The sequence below is a fragment of the Vanacampus margaritifer genome, chromosome 8 (assembly GCF_051991255.1).
Source record: "Vanacampus margaritifer isolate UIUO_Vmar chromosome 8, RoL_Vmar_1.0, whole genome shotgun sequence".
Classification (NCBI taxonomy): Eukaryota; Metazoa; Chordata; class Actinopteri; order Syngnathiformes; family Syngnathidae; genus Vanacampus; species Vanacampus margaritifer.
In genome coordinates, this window is record NC_135439.1 from 6,049,430 (window position 1) to 6,069,146 (window position 19,717).

A 19,717-nucleotide genomic window follows, 5' to 3' on the forward strand; every position below is an offset into this window, starting at 1 on the left:
ACTTTTTAGAGTGTAGAGGTCTGGAATTTATCTTCGGCCAGAAACTATTTTTGTTGTTTATCAGAAGCCAACACTAGTCTGTGCATCCAACAAAACTCAAAGCAGCTTTGCTTACCTTAAATTTCTTGTAGAGGTCATAGCAGGGGCATCTCATCCGTGGGGTTAGTGTGTGAATGCATGATTATGCCTGTGCATGATAGTTTCCGAATGTTTAGTCACTTGAAAGTGGATCTGGATCTTTACCCTCCCTGGCTGATTCAGTCATGGATGGAGAAACTGTTGCGGGGGTGCAAAAACCTGGTATTAATGTGAAGATATATACAATTGTGTTTGACATTCCAAGCACGGGTTTACAAAGCGGTTCATAAAGAATGTTTGCGGCGTTAAATATTGATGGAGGTGGGTGTGTGGTCCAGATACACGAGCCTCGCTATCATGTGGCACATGTACAGTATACATGTACATCCATTGCATGTTCCTGAGAACGTATTGTGTGTAGCGGGTAATTTCCCACAATTTAAATGGAATGTTCAACGCTTTGCCGAACGGGTCGGGGGTGGGTGCATAAACACAATCTCCCGTGAGAGCAAGAACCCCCTTACGCCACGGTTAATGTATCGATTTGAACAGCACGCGGTGCGATCCAAAAAAAAACCAACATTTCATGAATTCTAATGAGATTCCGTCACCACACAATTGGCAGGCTATGTCATTGTGTTCATTGCTTGTGAAATGTTTTTCTTTTTAAAATACATTACCAGGTAAGAGAGGCTGTGAACGCTGCTGCTTTTAATCTCCTTCCATTGGAGCGATACCTCGTTCCACTGTGGTGTAAAAAAAAAAATAAAAAATCTTATCTTGATTATACACATATACAATCATACTGCAGTGTATGTAAGGCGAATGCCAATATGTTGTTGTTAGCAATATCTCACAATATTGAAATGCGCTTGGAATTCAGATGGTTTTGCAGTAGGGTGTCCGTGTGCTGATGGATTTTGTTAGTATGGCTACCTGTTGACCCTTGAGTCTACGTAGTGAGGCTGAGAAGATAATTTATATGTGTATATGTATATATATATATATATATATGTTTTAAAATATAAAATACAAATGCTGGAGGGGCTTCACTGCGAGAGATTTTTGAAAGAGTGATATCACACCTTAGCCTTTGTGTAGCGCCAACCCTTTCTCACAGACACATTTTTAAAAATAGGCAGCTAGCATTTCCGCCTGATGGGTGGGCAGACCAAATTATTCATATACAAAAAATATATATTTACATATATAAAAAAAAAAGTCAGTTTTCCATACGACTACCTGCACAATATGAGATCCAGTAAAAAAAAATAAATAAAGTAGCATAAAAAAATACGACTGACATTCTCCGATTTTCAGGTTTTAACAATGTGTTCATTATATGTCGGACTCCACTCCCTAATAGTTCCAATATTTTAGTTAGATTGTATTATTTGATCAAAATAGACAAAAAATATTACATTATTTGATTGCCTATGTCTTTAACCATAATGCAATAAATGCATTTAAAAAAATTTAATATATTTTTTAATGAGGAATATCTTAATTTAAGCAAAATGACATTTTGACGTATTATCATTTCGTAAAAAGTAAGCATTGTGTAATTTTTTTTAAACTCAAAGAATTCTTCAAAAAAAGAAAAGAAAAACACCAATAAGTTTTCTACCGAAAACGTGGGGTTGGCTCCCACCATATTAAAAAAGAAATAATCTCCCCAAAAAAAAAAAAATTTACAAAATAATTTAAAATAATATATTTTTTTAATCCACTATTGAATCTGCGGTAGCCAAACCGCGACTCTATGGGGGTCCACTGCATTTATACTACATACAGTAGAATTATGGTATTCCTTATTTTAAGATACATTTATTTAATCTCACTTAGAAGTTACAATAAGATTTTTTTAGGGGGTGATTAAAGAGAAGTTCTTTGACACAAAAAGTGCCTGGTAAGAAGGAATATCTTGGCTGACAACGAAGAAGCGAGATTTGAGATTTAATCTTTGATCAATTTTCATTTTTGCAGTGCTGGAAGGGGAAAAAAAAAAGACTTTTAACACCCCCACACCACGGGATAATCGGTCGGGATCATCTTACACTGACATATTTGCCGAACTTTGATCACAAGGGAGGGAAATGCTGAAATGTGTCCCGTCTGTTGATATGTGTCCTCCCCGCTTAAGGAGCGCCGACTCATGGTGTAAATAAAACCATTAAAGATGTCAGATATGAAAGTGTCTCCAGCTCTGGCCAAGCAGCCCCCCCCCCGTTAAATGATTCGTAACTTTTAGCGAGCTGACAGCGAGGCCTTGGGCTGATCGCTGGCATCTGACCGCTTATGGCTGGCGTTCGGGCCAAGAGGTTCGGTTCAGTTCGGTTCAACAGCGGGCCAGGTCCATCTGCTTGTCACCTGGCCTTGGCATGCAGAAGTCTGGGTAATGACAGGGAAAAAATGGCGTGGATGTGCTGGAGCTGCAAGGTAATTACTGACTGGAATCCATGCAGAAACAACACATCTGGAGGCCCGGGTTCACGTGTGCCCGTGTCTTTGATAGCGCCATTTGAGATCGTTATTTTTAGCATATCAGCGCGGAGATTTTGATATAAACGGTGTGTCATACAATTGGACGTATTGCGGGAAATTTGTTGTTTATTAAAAAATAGCAATGTATTATAAGCGACTGATATAAATATTAGAGATTGGCAGATGTGTTATTTGATGTTAACCGATTTTTGGAGCCAATATTTATTTTTCAGTTAAAAAGTGGGGGGAATATTGGCGTCAATTTTTTTGTAAAATACAAATGCTAATCTTGACTTGTTGTAATATCTTAAATCATGTTTAATGAAACATTTTTTCAGACTTTTCCAACTGTAGAATTTTTTTACATTTACAAACAGACACTAGAATTCATTTTAAATTCCTAAAAATAAAATGCTCCCAATTGGTTATCAGTAAGTGTTAAAAAGTTAAATGGAAACTTAAACAAGTAAATACCATAACTCTCTTTTTTTCAACAGTAAAAAAAATAATAATAAATCCAAAATTTAAAAATACCTGAAATCTTAAACTTTCACATTTCTTTGTTTTAATGTCAAACAAAAACAAAAAGTTCTGAATGTTCCCAGGATCAGCAGCATCTGTTATAAAGTTAACTGAAAATAGTGTAAATAGTTCCCTGAAATTAAAATGGTTTTAGATTGATCTTTTATCGGCCGCCAGATTTATAAAAAAAAAAAAAAAAAAAAAAAAGAAAGGCTGATACCGATATTTGTCAAAATCCCCACTATCGGTATTTTTAGTGGAAGAAAATCTAAAGAAATGAACTGGTTGTACAAAATGTTATTAAGTAGCGTAGTGTAGTGTGTCTTTAAAGGGTGTGGCCTAGTGAGTGAGTCCGTTGTCCGCTGTGATATCTTCCCATTTGACGCAGGTAACAATGACCTCAAATGAATATTGCCTTATAATTAACATTAAGCCCTTTCAAAATAACTTCCCATTAAAACTCCTTTCTGCTCAATGAAAGATGAACAGACTGCAAAAGTTAATGAAATCCTGCAGTCGATCCGCCGGGCGTTCCGTTTTTTTTTTTTTTCCCCACCACCCCCCACCCCCAATTGACACTCTCCTCCATCTCCGGATTGGGACACCTCCCATCCGAGAGCCTCAGGCGACAGAGGCGGGAGTTACATTCGAACCACCCCGTTTCCGTTACACACGGCGCCCCCCCCCCCCCCCCCCCCCCCCCAAAAAAAAGCCGAGTCGCCTCCGTGCGCGCGAAGCCTCGCCGTGCTTTCTCCTCTTCCGCAAATGAAGATTTCGGTTAATTAAAATGATAAAAAGTCATGCATGCCGATGGGCCTGCTGGTTCCAGACCTGATTTTGTGCGCCGCGCGGTCGTGCCGAGCTGCGGAAGTTCTACCTTTGATGTGGCATTCTTTATTATTGAAAATAATTGGATTCTGCCTCCGTCCCCACGGCCCCCTCCTACTACACGCTTGCATTTCGGCCATCTTCACTATGACTCAGTTCGTGGACCTCAGTTGCTTGGGTTGCAAAATTATCTGCATTTTTAATGTGGGAGACTTTTCATGGGAATTTATTAAAGGGGAAGTCAAACCAAAATGTTCTTTCCCACTAGTCTAAACACAGCATTCTGATTAATATTGTGTTTGTGGGATATGAATTTAGCAGCAAAATCCACCCATTTTTATCCAACTCAAGGGGCAGCCATTTTGTCATATGTTGCTACACTTTACAGTAATAGGGAACTTAAATATACATTAGGGAGGAAATACACACCAAAACAAAAAGTCGCGGGCGGGGGGTTGTCTGGGGGTTTGAGGTCCAGGGGGCGCTCCGGGCTCCTGGATTTGCTCTCCAGCTGGTGGCCCCCGCGGAACCCGGGGGGTTGTGCCTTCCCTGTCGGGCCGAGGTCAAAGGCTCCCCTCTTTGCTGGAGATTCTCACGCATGCCAGATCCACCACACCAGCCTCTACTGAAATCCAAACAGAATTTGCTTCTCCCACTGGTCGCTGAATCAGTGGAGGCTGCTGTCTGTGGATCTCACTCTGCTTCATCTATCCTTCCTTCCTTTCTTTAGTCTTTCCTCTGGTCTCTCGAGGTCTGGCTAATTAGTCGGAATTGAGATGTTTCTGGGGTTGGTGAAAGATTATGTTTTTTGTAACTGTGGGTAGTAGGTGGTGTTTGGTTAGTGCTGGATTTTCATCTTTCTTTTCTTTGATCCTTCCTCTGGTCTCTTGACAACTTCACGACTGGCGGGACTCTGAAGTGTCCGGTTAAGGTGAAGGGTATGGTATTTTTAATGGATTTCAGGTGGATTAATTAGCAAAAACTCTCACACACACACACAAAAGAGAACGATGATGATGATGATGACATGTTGACTCGGTAAGACTGCCGAGCAATAATGAACTCTCCAAAAATAAAAAATAAGTGTAGCTTCGGAGACGAGAGGAAACAATTACTTACAAACCAACAGTTTTAAGAGTGTGGATTTGATCCTAATCCAGACTAACACGACCAGATTCCGTGCAAGAACAGTGGTAAAATGAAGCAATCAAGGTACTGTAATACCCTCGAATGTGGGCAAGGAGAGCAAGTAACATGGAATTTTACCGGAAATCTTCCAGGACATTGCAAACACTACCTAATGCTGAAGCAGACATTCACCCGGGACCTTCCAGACAGCCTCTCAGCCGAGTGGGCCCAGGTCGGCCTCTCCGCGACGGTTAAGTGAGTTTCTCGACCGCGGGTTGGAGTGGCGGCTGCCGGTAAACGGAGTCTTGAGAGGCTGGCGGGGGGGGCAGCGGCCAAGCCCGGCGGGGGGGGACTGCACGTCCGTATCAGCTCGGCCGAATGTGAGAAATGAGCCTCTGCGGCCCCCGCGGCCGTCTGGCTTCCCTCCACGCTGATAATCAGCAGAAAAAGAACTCCGGTGATTACTCTGCCAAAGACAGCCGCAAACGGGCCTGCAAACTCGGAGGTGCGAATAGCTACTTCTAAAGAGGGAAAACGCTTCATTGTGCTAATTTATATGACAAATGGCTTCTTTCTTTTTTTACTTAGCATATATTTATAACTATGTTCCCGGCACATAGATTTTTCTCACAGTCTATCGCATGCAGTATCCGTGGCGGGCCACAGGGAAAACGGGGCTGCTGAGTCCCGGAGGTCTCAAAGGCACACTAGGGTTCAGCCCGCAGTTTCCCACGGATGGCCTCCTGGCATGTCACGTCACGATGGGCTCCCACATCTTTCTCACGTTCTGTCTCGGCTTTTTCTCCAGATGAAAAATGGACACCGGGCAGCTTTGTAGCATGTTTGCTGTGTCGAGTGTTGTCAGGGTGCGAGATGCCGGGAAACGCGATGCTTCCCGTCACACTACAGACCGCCTCCAAGTTGTTACGCCCGGTTACGTACTGTCAGGTTTAGTTACAGGCAATCTGTTTTACTATGGCTGGCGAGTTTTCTCAACCGCACTGTGACTGCTGTAGTCTCAATCCTGTTTTGTCTAGAAATAGATTGATTTGTTTTTTCATGACCGATACAGAATCGTAATCAAGGAGGACGATAACCGATATTTGGAGCCGATATTAATTTTCGATAAAAGGGAAAATATTGCTTTGAAATAAAAAAAAAATAGATACCAACTCCCACTTTTTTTTTAAACGTCTTGAAGCACTTCTGATTTTTAAAATGTCTAAAAAAATATATCTTAATAGACATCAATAGACTTATTTGTTTTAAAATTTTAACAAAAAAGTTAAAGAGACCTCCCTGGGTTATCAGCATGTTTTAAAAAGTTAAATAAAACCAAGTAACAAGTAATTAGCTCCCTATTGTATTCCAGAATTTCAAAATAACTGGAATTTTCAACTTTCACTTGTCTGTTTTTTACTTCAAACAAAAACAAAAGGTGAAGAGAGTTCCCAGGGTCTCGGCAGCATCTTTTATAAAGTTAACTGATCACTTCAAAAAGTTCCCTGAAGTTACCTCCGTTTTTAATTCATCTCTTATTGGCCATCAGAATATGTATTTATTTATTTATTTATTTTTTAAAGGCCGATGCCAGTATTCATCAAAATGTTGAATATCAGCCTTGACAATCTGCTCGGCAGATAATCAGTCTACCCCTGGTTTTGTCAATGGTGGCCAGAAACGGTGCACCGTACCCTCCTTGATCAGAGGATAAATGTATTGAATTCAAAAATATATAGAAACAAAGCCGTATCTTTCACACTCTAATGGACTAGTGGAAAGTGCAGGCCATTTAAATGCACGTGTTATTCCACCCTTTGATATCCTTCCGCGATTGGTTTAGTAATGGTTATTGAGTAAAGGGGAGTATCTGCGTTGGTGCGAGTCCAACAGCAAAAGAGCCACATACAACGCCACCTATTAAGTCTTCTAAGCACATAAGCCTTTTTCACTGTGCTCTAGCTTAAGTGTGCTCAGCCACGGTCACTCGCATTATCGCGGCTCAGCTTATTTCATCTTTGGCTCCTTTTTCCGCACGTTCCCTTTTTCCAAAGATTATAGAAACAAATTAAATGGCGGGTCCTTTGTGTCCTTTTTCTTCTTCTTCTTCTGTACAGGTACATTCAAGGCGCGTCCTCTCCAAAGGACATGGTCATCATCGTAGATGTGTGAGTATCTCTTCACCCTCGTCTCACAGAAACCACAAAGGGGCGCTAGTGCCACCTGTTGGTCTTTGCAAAGCCTCAAGTTTGAGCAGAACTGAGGCCTGCATGTGCTCTCACTTACGTTACATGAAAGGATAGCCTTGCTTTGCATGGTTTAAGTCACTGCTTTGCTTCTCCTTTGCCAGTTAGGAATGACACAAATACTGTACATGTGGGGGTGGCATGGCTCTGTGGTAGAGTGAAACCCTGAGGTTGCTATTTTGGCCATGTAGTATCCTTTGCTCCTGGTGGATGGATGTTTTACCGTTTGTTAACTCATTTGCTCCCAGAGACGTATTTATACGTCTTTTAATGTTGTTGTTGTTGTTTTTATGCTAGAGCATACAGAAGGGTTTGACGCAGCCTCAGAACTGAAAAGAATGCTTTTATCACAAAAAACGGCCAGCAGGTGGCAGCAGAGTATAAGAGATCAACCAGGGCCATGTTGCAAAAAGCTCTTTCCCCACATTTTCAACAGATTTGTGAATAATGATGAAACTTAGCTGTATTCTAATGTTAATTGCTGCAAAACGCAAACAGATAAATTTATATACTTTTTTTTCTGATGAAAGAAGATACTCTAATCTTTCTTTTGGTAGGTTCCATGTTTTTTATAGCAATAGAACACAATATTCTGTGGGCCTTGCAAAATCAGTCAAAATCCAGTAAAACAGCCCGGGAGCGAAGGGGGTTGCTTCAGTGAAAATGGCTGGGAGTGAATGAGTTACTAATGTAATGCGAGAAAGAACAAGCAAGAATGGACATGAGGTCTTCTAAGTGTTTTCTTTTTGCGCAGGAGCGGGAGTGTCAGCGGTCTCACCCTCAAGCTGATGAAGACCTCCGTCATCAAGATGCTGGAAACGCTCTCGGACGACGACTACGTCAACGTAGCCAGAGTGAGCCGTCGCGCACGCGCTCGCGCTCGCAGGAGGCAGCCGTTGAGAAAATATGTGGCGTGTTCATTAAGCAGGTGTTAATGAAGCGAGTAAGGAGTAGTAAGCAGGCTGCGCCGGGAGTTTATGTCGCTCCCTGTGGACGCGCTGCGCTTTCTCTTGTTATAATACTTTGCCATGCGGGACCACGCCAGTCTTTCGCGATGCTCATTACCAGACCTTCTATCAAAACTAACATATAGGATGAATATTTATATTTATCTTATATTGCAGGACACACACGCAGGCATGCTTGTTTTGGTGACTGTTTGGACACGTCCGCCAGTAATCCCCCATAATCCACTGCATTTATCCACTGTATGCTGCTAAATCTGCACAAAATGAGCATAATAATCTTATGGGGGGGTTCTGATTCCTGCCATCTGTAAAGAAGGTGGAGGCTTAAGGAATATTGACTTTTTTATGCCAGCACAAAATGCAATCACAGCTATAAAAAATATATATATATATATATATACAGGAAAGTAGTAGAAGTAGCAGTGGTTGGGTTGTGTGTGGAGGGGATGCTTTTTAATTTGCTAAAAATGGACATTCATTTGATATCACTTTATTTATTTGATCATCTGGTTGCTAAACTGCCAGGTGGCCATTGCACACCCACCAGACGGAGCAGCACAATGTCCCAAAAAAATGTGGCAAAACTTTTTTCTTCTTTACATTCTATTCATGTTATTGCTGTGTGGTTTTATACAGTACAATATTATAGAATACTATTTTTATGATGTAAAAAATAACAACAAAATGTTCTGTTGGCTCTAAAAGACTTAAGTGCGAAAATACACTCTCTAGCACATATATGTAAAATCTTACGTGTTAAATTTGACTCACATAGTGTTAAATTTAACACTTTCCCCGAGGTTATATAGTTTTCACCCATTCGGAGTTAAATCGAAAGTGTTAATTTAACATTTAACACCGATAGTGTTATTTGACACATACAAGTTCAAAGTGTTATTTCCTTTCACCTTTCAGTGTTAATTTCTCACATTGTCAGTGTTATTTATTTATTTATTTATTTTTTCTTTCATTTTTTTGGGTGTTAGTTTCTCACTGTTTTGGTACCACTTTCTTTCATTTCTGGGATTAATTTGTCACATTGTCGGTGTTATTTTTATTTTTTTCAACACCAAAGTGTTATTTTCTTTCATTTTTTGGAGGTGTTAGTTTCTCACTGTTTTGGTACTACTTTCTTTCATTTCTGGGATTAATTTGTCACATTGTCTGTGTTATTTTTTTTTAACACTTAAAAGAGCTTTTTTGTTACTTTTAACTTAAATTATTTACACATTTCCATTAAATTCATGTTCTTTGGTTTGCCAGCTCCCATTTACAGTAACTTAATTTTTGAAAGCACTATAGTCTTCTGGGAAAAAAAATTAAGAAATCACCCAATTTAGAACTTTTACTTTTAAAATCTTGAATACGTACGCCGCATGCAAATGTATATTGCTAAAGGCTAATTGTGTGAATGAGATGAGGCACATAATATTACCTTGGCTGAATTTCTCTTCGATGCTTTGTAATCAGATGAGGTGCACCTGTTCTTTGGTTGCAAAGTTGTAATTACCAACGTTTACTGCCAGCCTGAGAGTCGCAGGGCAGCCTGCATCTGCGCACACGCCCACGTCCGCAGCCGCATTGCCACACAAACACGCACACACACACACACACACAGCGACAGATGCTGTTTTGGTCTTATCTTTGTGTGTTTTTCTCTCGCAGTTCAATGACGAGGCCGACGCTGTGGTGCCCTGCTTCAGGACTTTGGTCCAAGCCAACGTGCGCAACAAGAAAATCTTCAAGGAGGCCGTCATGCACATGCAAGCCAAAGGAACCACCGACTATAAGTCTGGCTTCACGTTTGCCTTTGAGCAGCTTCTCAATGTAAGTGTGACAAGGCCCTTCGAAATCCTGTGTTAGAGAAGCGGGGTCCACTCTGGATACGTTTTCAATGAAGCTAACGTGCATCTTTTGGCAATGCGGGGAGAAAGTAAGAAAAGCCTGAGAAAACCCACGCAAAGCACAGGGATTCAAATCGTGAACCTTAGAGCTGCGAAGCAGACATACCGATCACTAGGCCACTGTGCTGCTTATCCGTAGTCATCAAAGTGAATTACCGGAAATGAATCATGTTCAATTGATTTTGAAGTACAGTCATCTACTGTAGCAAGGTGTGCTATCGTCCACACACGCCGGCGACACAGGTGCAGCCTCAACGCCCCCCCCCCCCTTCCCCCCCACCCGTATGCCGCCATGTACTCCAGCAGGCCAACACCCTAATGGCCTCTGATGGGATGATTGATGAGCGCGGCCCAGCAGAGATCAGCCTCTCTTTATATTCCTCTGCTGGCTTGGAGGCACACGGCCAAGTGTGGCCCCTACACGCGCTCACGCACACACTTCTACTGCAAGAAATAAATAAAAAAAGGCCCTTTTTAATGGCTGTCTGCAGCGCCGTTGCACTTATGACTGGTGGCAGAAGCCCTATCAAATATGTAATTGTGGCGATATTATTTATCATTATTAGGGTCTTGTCAGATGGCTGGCAGCGGTGTCTGTGCCAGCTGTTGCAAAGACTGGCTGCTACTAAACTGAATGTTAAAAATAAAAATGATGCAGATACAGTGCTTACAAAGTGCTACTAAAAAATAGTGTAGTGTAAAGTCACGGCTCACTATATCGCGGTTCGGTTTTTGTGGGTTCAGTGCATCGCCGATTTCTTTCTTTATTGTGCTTATACTGTGGATAATAAACTATATCACGAGATTTTGTTGTGATCATTTTTCCCACACGGACTGCTACTGCTGACTCACGTAGCAATAAAGGATAGAAAGGAACGATAGAAAAGATGGAGAATGTCCAAAGTTTGGGATTATTTCACACTTCATAAAGGAAGCTAACGTGCAAACGCACTTTTTGCTAAGTACTTACCGTAAATTACGCTAGTTAGCCTACCAACGCTAGTTAGAACAAATAATTCATAAAAGGTGGTTTGGATCCAGGCAGAAAAGATAGAGAATGTCCAATGTTTAGGATCATTTCACACTAATAAAAGATGGTAACATGCTAAGCACTTAAGATACGCTAGTTAGCCTGCCACAGCCAGTTAGCCTACCATCGCTAGTTAGAACAAATAATTCATAAAAGGTGGTGGTTTGGATCCAGGCAGAAAAGATAGAGAATGTCCAATGTTTAGGATCATTTCACACTAATAAAAGAAGCTAACATGCTAAGCACTTAAGATACGCTAGTTAGCCTACCACCGCTAGTTAGAACGAATAGTAATCCATAACAGGTGGTTTGAATCCAGACAGAATGTCTAAAGTAATAGACACACACTTAAAGCTAACGTGCAATGTGCCTTTGGATAAGTACTTAAATTATGCTAGTTAGCCTACTAGAGTGAATAGTAATCCATAACAGGTGGTTTGGATAGAGGACGGAGCCTGCTTACTACTCCTTACTCTTTTCATTAACACCCGCTTAATGAACACGCCACATATTTTCAAGCAATTTATTCAGCAAACGTGACAAAGCACAGTAAACAGAAGCGCGCTATCTTCACAGTGGCTAACGCTAAAGCCAGTTAACAGCCAGCTCTGTGTACGTCCTCATTCGCTCTTTTCCACGTCAATTAACAGGCCAGAGAGACTTAAGAAACAACAAATCTTCTATAGTACAATTTAGATGTAGATTTTTGGTTGTAGTAGCAGCAAATGATCCATTTTAATATCCATCTTGTAGCTTATCAATGTAGTGTTCCTTTTTTTTCTCACATATCTTTGCATGTCTTTCTTTCTTTGCCACAGGAGAGCAGCGCTCCAAGGGCCAACTGCAATAAGATGATCATGATGTTTACAGACGGCGGGGAGGATCGGGCACAGGAAATCTTCGAGAAGTACAACTGGCCAAACAAAACGGTCAGTGACCGAAAAGAAATCGCGCCAGACGGTGAACGTCTTGTCTGTACGTGCTGACCTTGTGTCATCAGCACACCAGTCCATTATTTCCCCGTCATTGTTGTTTGTGTTTGTCTTTGCTCGTCTCTTTTGTTATCGCCGCCAGTGTTAACAGCTCTGACCCGCTAACTAATTAGCCGCTTTATCGCCAAAAGCCTGTAAAAAAATAAAAAATAAATTACAGCCAATAGTCGGCGGCTGCATTCCAGGCCTCCCCCATCTCACATTTATCCCGCTATCCATTACTATCTACTTGTGCGCTGACAGCTTCTGTCATACAGGAATAATCTGTATTCCGACAAGCACCGCTGTGGTTCTTTGCGAGGCAGTTGCGCAAGAGGCGTCTAGCAGGCTAATCTAATCGCGTTCTGCATTTGTGTGTTCGTGGCACATGACAGCAAAGGTAATGCCGTCCATTGAGGTGTGTTGGATCCTCGGGTATCTTTCTGCAAAAGGCCCTTTTGGAATGACTATTATTATTATTATTCCTTTCGGGGACCTTAACATGCCGGAAAACACGCCATTTTTTTAAGCATGTGTACCCTGGTGAAAATAGATGTGTTTTAAGGGTACCACACATGACACAGTGGTGCCCACTTGAATTTCTTAAAATAAATAAATAAATAAATAAATAATCAGCCCCCCAACACCACTTTCACACATCAATGTGACACTGCGCAAAAAAAAAGTCTCAAGGTCCCATGCCGGAAATCAAAACGGAAATCGGCCATTTTGGTTTAAAGCAGCCATTTTGGGTCGCATTTCTGGGTTCATACTTTGAGCATGTCCCCCAAGGAAATTCACCCAATTGAGCCCAAACCGGAAGTAGGTAAGAGGGTCAGATGAGAGTGAACATGGCGCCGAAGTTTGGTGATCATTTTGAAGATTCTCGAAAAGTAAAAACAAATAAATAAAATACTCAGCCCCCCAGAAATCAGCTTCTCGTATTGACATGAAATTGGGTGGACACACAGAAAAAAACCACCCATGCTCAAAAGTGAACAGGAAGTCATTCATTTTGATTTGAAGCTGCCATTTTGGGGCGAACTTTCTCTGACAGTTTTAGCCGCACATGAGCATTATTATCTTTGTAAAAGTCCATTTGTGATAATAATATTGTACCATATGAGCAGAAATCAATGTAAACATTTGGTAACATTATCATTGCAACCTGACCGTGGTATCATACACATTCAAATGATGACAGTTTTAATATATTTTGGTCATCTACACCCTCACATTTATCTTCAACTGCTTGATTTTTCTCACTGCAGGTGCGTGTGTTCACCTTTTCTGTGGGTCAGCATAACTATGACGTCACCCCGCTGCAGTGGATCGCTTGTGCCAATAAAGGTAAATAATATGCGGTCAATTTTTTGTCATTAAATATTTTTAAACTCTTACTGTTATTGTTACCTCTTTGTATGTAAAGTGCATGTTAGGGTTTAGAAAAGGTATAAATCTGATGTATTGTTATGATTATTATTATTAATCAGTCGACTCTAGTTAGTAGCTTGCTGCTGTAAATTAATGAATAAAGTGGGAAATGGGAAGTTTTACTTCTATCGGCCCCAAAGTAGACTTTCTTTCCTCTCAGCTCCGTTATTTTTAATTTTCTCCTTTTGACGGGTCTTGTTTGTCTCGACTCGATCTGAATAGCTTCTTTATGAGGTCTCGGCCGTCGTCTCTGCGAACTTCAGACATATCTCCTCAGACATTATTAATTAGCAGGAGCGGCGTCTGCCTGCGGGGGTGATTAGCTCGTCATCTCCGTGTCAGGCTGAGCCGAGTGCCAAGGATTACGACTGCTTGGCTTTTCACCTCCGGAGCGATTAGCGCGTCGCTAGCGTCGACATACGCGTCTCTTCCGGGACGCGTCCTCTCCATGTCCTCGGGACTTATTGGTCTTTGCTATCTGACTCCAACAAGAGCTGACCACTGTCCCATGTTGTGCACATAACTGCTACAGTAAAGCAGCATACGCACATACCGATTTTTGACATCTGGGCTGATGTTAAAAATCTGAGAGGACCTGATGAGGGAAAAGGTCGTCATGTGTGTTCTGCTCTTATAGTGTGTGGTTTATGTTTTGTTTTTTCAAATGTTCAAATGCCAGGTTTTTGTGTATCATTTTCATTAAAAAAAAAAAAAAAAAAGTATGTTCATGCCAAAGTATCTTTTGGAAATATGGCCAGACGGTCCAACTTTGTTTACTGTACGTCTGTCTCATTTGCTTGTGGATTTAATATTAGCATTAGCAACCAGGATAATTAGCATCTTGACATGCTTCAAGAGTCCGTTGACACAGAGCGAATCCAGTCACCTTTCAAAATAAAATGTTTTGTTCCAGAAAAAAATAAAAAATACAATAATACAATAAAAAAAAAAAAAATTAAAAAAATGTTTTTTAGCCTCAAATAAACCGTAAGTACTGCAAGTTTTTTAAAACTGTACAGCCTGTCGCAAGCTCTGTCCAAAGCAACCTGGTGGTTGGGGGACCACTGTATTAGAACATAACATTTTTATTCAGGCTTAAGAATAAGCACTTTACAGAGGCATTAGATTGATTCTAAACATGGCCACATCCAAAACTATAGTATAATAGGGTGTGCGCACTTATGCAACCACCTTGTTTCAATTGTTTACTTTTTAATCCCCACTTGAAACGAGAGAAAAAATATTTCAATTGAGTTATATAAAGGTCAAAAGATCACATGTGGAAAATGTCAAATAATTTATCTTGGTCCTGATTTTTAACAGGGGTGTGAAGACTTCTTATATCCACTGTATAGACTGCTCACAGTAACGAACAGTATCGTGTGTGTGTGTGTGTGTCTCTCTCGTATGCTCGGGATAGCTTGGCAGCGTGGCAAAGTTCGCCCCGTGTCAAAATTAACGAGAGTCATCTCAGACCGTTTAAAATGCAGTTGATGCCGTCTGCCGTTTCGCGCCTCTTTGTATAAACATCGGTGGCGCTTTAATAACTTGGCGAGAGGCACGCTCATTGACCCGAGCGCGCCTCCATTTCTAATCAGGCGCCAGTGGCGGGGCCCGAGAGGCTCAGCGTTCCCGCGAGCACGAGTTTGGCGAGGTCAGCTCTGCCAACGCACGTCATCCGCGCAGGCTGGCGTCATTCCGTGTGTCGAATAATACGGAGAACATTAGACTGGATTAATACCTAGAAGCTATTTGGATGGGAAAATAAATTATTCCGGCATGATTGTATACTGTACACATTCATGATCCATCAGTCGAACGACGCTAAACTTTCTACTCGAGTTTTAACATTACCAAAAACCGACACTATTGTTTTATTTTTATTTTTTATTTTTTATTTTTTAAATTTAATTTTTTTTAACTATTCAACAAATTCAACAATTACGATTGTGTGACGTGATAGACCTAGCTGGGCTGAAAACGGAATTCAACCCAATGAAATTAACTCATTCACTGCCATTGATGGCTATAAAAAAAAATAATAATAATTTGGACTATTTCTACTAGTTTAAAATGTTTTCCCACTTTTGTTAACAAGAGTATGAAAACCTAGGAAAAAAATGTTTTGTACATTTAGAGCAGATATCAAATTTGTGATTAATCGTGAGTTAGTGAAGTCATGCCAATCGCCTGACGAGATGATTATTAAAAATTAGGGGCGTCAGGCGATTAAAAATGTTAATCGTAATTAATCGCATGACTTCAATAGTTAACTCACGATTAATCACAAATGTTATATCTGTTCTAAATGTACAATAAAAAAAATTCTAGGTTTTCATACTCTTGTTAACAAAAGTAGAAAAAAAATGTTAAACTAATAGAAATAGTTAAAATCATTTTTTTTACGTTTATAACCGTCAATGGCAGTGAATGAGTTAAAGTGGGACTTCACATTGGGGTTGATCTTACTGTGTGACTAGTCCTGATATGTCCTCTTTTATTTTCAGGCTACTACTTTGAAATCCCATCGATCGGAGCCATCCGAATCAACACCCAGGTGAGATGTACAAGATTACAACAACTTTATGAAAATGAATGAAGATGACTTTTGAAGAGGCTCATTTCCTTCTCCATTTCCTCGGTGGTTACGACACGTTGATACGCCTCGGGCGCTTTATAACGCAAAATCTTCTCAGGTGGATGACTTTACAAGGGAAGTTACGGCGTTTCACATGAATTAGGCCTTGACTTCTCTTCTATGAGAATCTTTTCTTTCCCCTTCTCACACACGCCGTGGGTTCCCCGTTGCTTGCTTGAGGCATGGCAAGCTGACGGAGGCCCTGCGGAGAAGCTCATTGCACACTTTATTCGGCTTCTCAGAGCCACAGGAGTCCCAACAAGATATTGTCAGCATCGACAGACAGCTCGAAAATTTATCTTAATCTTGGAATCGCTGTATTTATTATTATTCCCACAAATAAAAAGCCCTACATACACTGTAAAAAAAAATCCTTAAAAGCTGGGGCACCAGAAAAACACTGTGAAATAACAGAAAATTACTTTCTCGTGAAAAAAATAAATACATTTTTTTCCATAATTAAAGTACAGTTTTGACCTCTAATTTTAACAAGACAAAGAAATTATGTGTTTATAGGACATTACAGAAATTGTAGTTAATTTCACTTTTTTTTTAATTCAAAAAGAAATTATGGTAAAATAAAAATAAAAATTATATTAATTTCTCAGTAAATATTTTTTTCTTTTTTTTTTAGGGTTTTAAAGTTACATTTTACATTTTATTTATTTAATAAAATATTAGTGAATATTTATATAATATAAATAAATATTTGTGAAATTTCTATATATTTGTGAACGTATTCGAACAATCAATATATGTATTTCTAAAGAATTTTTTTGTAAAAGATTGTGTGATTTCATGTTATTCTACATTTGACGTGTAAAATTAGAGTTTATTTTTGTAAATCAAATCATTTTTTTAAAATAAAGAAAACTGTAAAATAAAAAGTAAAATTCTGTTATATATTAGTTATTTTTTTACAGTGTACTACTTAACTTAATTTACTTTAATTTAATAGTTTGACCATCCTCCACTCAGGAATTCACCCATCTGAGACCCAATCAGATGCAGATAGAAAGGCGACACTAAATTGCCACGCTTTTTTGCATACGACATCTAATGTGGGCGGAGCTTGGCATCAAAGGCTCCACCATTTGAGGGATTATCATGAAGTTGAACAAAAAATAATACTACCAATCAACACAGAATTTGGTGCACGTGTCTATTGTAACAGGAAGCATGAAGAAGTCTTTAGCATGTAGACAGACAATATAACAATTTTCACAGGCATATATTCTTTATCCTCTGCAAAAAAAAAGGCATATTATTGCAGCTCATTGGGAAGTTGTGACCGTCTTCATGTACAATACGGCTAGTATATCCATTTGTCTGTATTACACTGCCCCCTGCAGGTGGCTAATGCACGCACACCAGAAGGCGCTGCACAATCATCATTTTTGTGCGTTACGAGCGATCTATTAATACCTCCCCGACGGTGTCAATCAAACATAAGCATTATTCTCTTTGTAAAAAGACAGCATTCTTGTTGCGATCTATTCCCGAGTAGACTTCCTGGCGTGATGAAAGCTATTACAGAGATAATGGCCTCTAATCACCAAGCTGGGCTGCTGTGACTTTATACGGCTCTGGCTCCTTTGCGCCACAAATTTGTGCTCGGTACCGTTTTTATGTGCCCTCGATTGTTCTAGCCAGGCGTAAAATTTCCCCTATATCCCGTGAAAAGGTCTGGCTGTCACTATCCTGATGGAATATCTCCCCGTGGCGCGTTTAAGCGGACTTTTATCGAGCTAATAATAGAATAGGTTACGCCTGTCAGCGTCTCGCGGTTGGGCCGATGGAAGCATACAGTCGGCAGCCTGACGCCGACACGGACGTGCGCTCGGACGGGACGCCCCCACACGTGTATTTCAAGGGTATGTACTCAAAGGTCAAAATTTACAATCATACTTCCTTTTCTTTGCATTTTTTTCTATTGTTGTTACATTTTATTCAAAAATATGTTGTTTTTTTTAAATAAAGAGTACAGTTTGGTTCGATTAGAGCGCCTGTGAGTATTGTTATATTGTCTACATGTGTTGCTGCACAAACTGTTTGTATTCAGATATCCCTTGCTTAAAGGGTTAAAATACTAAATAGTCAATTCTAGTTTCATTATCTTGTATATGGGATGTATTGAACTGTATTAGTGTGGTTTTATCCTGTGATTAATATGCAATTTTTTTTTTTTGCCCAAAAATTATCAAAAATGTTCCCCTTGTAAATTCATCGAAAAGAGCCAGATTCAATGAAGAGGCCATTCTCTCTGTTTATTTGGTTCACTAGTAAACCCCTATGATTATCTTGAATTTCAAAAACAAAACATATTCTGTTTAAAAAAAAAAAAGTTGACTATAAAAAATAATATATATATATATTTTTATTATATAAAATAGAAAGTAGCTTACTAAAATGATCAAAATAGCATACAGTGCAAGGACACGATTTTGGAAAAGATGATTTTAAAAATGCTTTGAACGACCGTAATAATATGGTATGGGAAAAGAGCATCATTTTTAACCTGGATTTAAAAGCATTCACACTTTAATGGTATGTTTTGTATCTTTATTCATTCATATTATTGACTGTGATAATAAAGGATACCAGCAAATTGGGGGACCGTATTTACAGAGAGAGAGAAAAAAAATGCTTAAGGGTGATTTTATATAAGGGGGTGTATTGTTCACAAAAAATAGCCATTGAAATAATAAAGGGCGCGTTCTCCACAAGCATATTCGTCTTTTTTACAAAATGAGCGTGAATGAATGAGGTTGTTAAAAAAGATAGCTCAGCATGTGACACGTATTATTTGTATTCTTAACACCTCCCCCCAATCTACAATCGCCGTGGGACCTTTGTCACGTTGCCAACGTTGACATTCGAGCCTCGGGGCGAAAATGGCCCTGTTTGCACATCATGCCTTTGCCGCCCCTTAATGTGTTTTTAATAGCTCCTTCATAATGATGAACTGTAGCCTTGAGTGGCTCGCCGAGTCTTTCCGCCGCCGCCGCCGCCGCCGCCGATGACCGACTGCTTTATGCGGCCTCCGAGAGAGAGAAGCGCTTGTGCTTTTACAAGTCTCTCTTGTTTTAACGGCTGTATCAAAGTCAAGCATGTGTGTTTTTACCACCGCTGTGTGTTTGCCGTGTGTTCTCAGGAGTACCTGGATGTCCTGGGACGACCCATGGTGCTGGCCGGGTCCAAAGCCAAGCAGGTGCAGTGGACCAACGTTTACCAGGATGCTTTGGTGAGAGGAAAAACACAGAAAGAGAGAAGATCTGAAGATGAGTGAATGACTTTTTTTTTTTTTTATCCTTGTGGTGGTGTTTGTTCCATTTTGTTTGGTTTAGGGTTTGGGCCTGGTCATCACGGGGACCGTGCCGGTCTTCAATCTCACTGCTGATAGAACAAGCGCGCAGGTACACCACATGTGGAATCTGGTTACAAGTATGCAAATGTGTTGATGAATAATCCACCTATTTGATGTAC

The 19,717-nt window shown here is 40.2% G+C and overlaps 1 protein-coding gene across 5 annotated transcripts in view; it reads left to right on the top strand.

Annotated features, from left to right (window-relative positions):
- cacna2d2a (calcium channel, voltage-dependent, alpha 2/delta subunit 2a) overlaps nt 1-19,717 on the top strand; it is a 204,682-nt gene that overhangs the window by 165,603 nt on the left and 19,362 nt on the right. For all 5 annotated transcript variants that reach the window (XM_077574047.1, XM_077574051.1, XM_077574046.1 and 2 more), the window contains 8 exons: nt 7,158-7,208; nt 8,041-8,140; nt 9,920-10,081; nt 12,007-12,117; nt 13,431-13,509; nt 16,101-16,150; nt 19,386-19,475; nt 19,579-19,647. In XM_077574047.1, the coding sequence (XP_077430173.1) occupies nt 7,158-7,208; nt 8,041-8,140; nt 9,920-10,081; nt 12,007-12,117; nt 13,431-13,509; nt 16,101-16,150; nt 19,386-19,475; nt 19,579-19,647 (712 nt within the window). The remainder of the gene's footprint in view (nt 1-7,157; nt 7,209-8,040; nt 8,141-9,919; nt 10,082-12,006; nt 12,118-13,430; nt 13,510-16,100; nt 16,151-19,385; nt 19,476-19,578; nt 19,648-19,717) is intronic.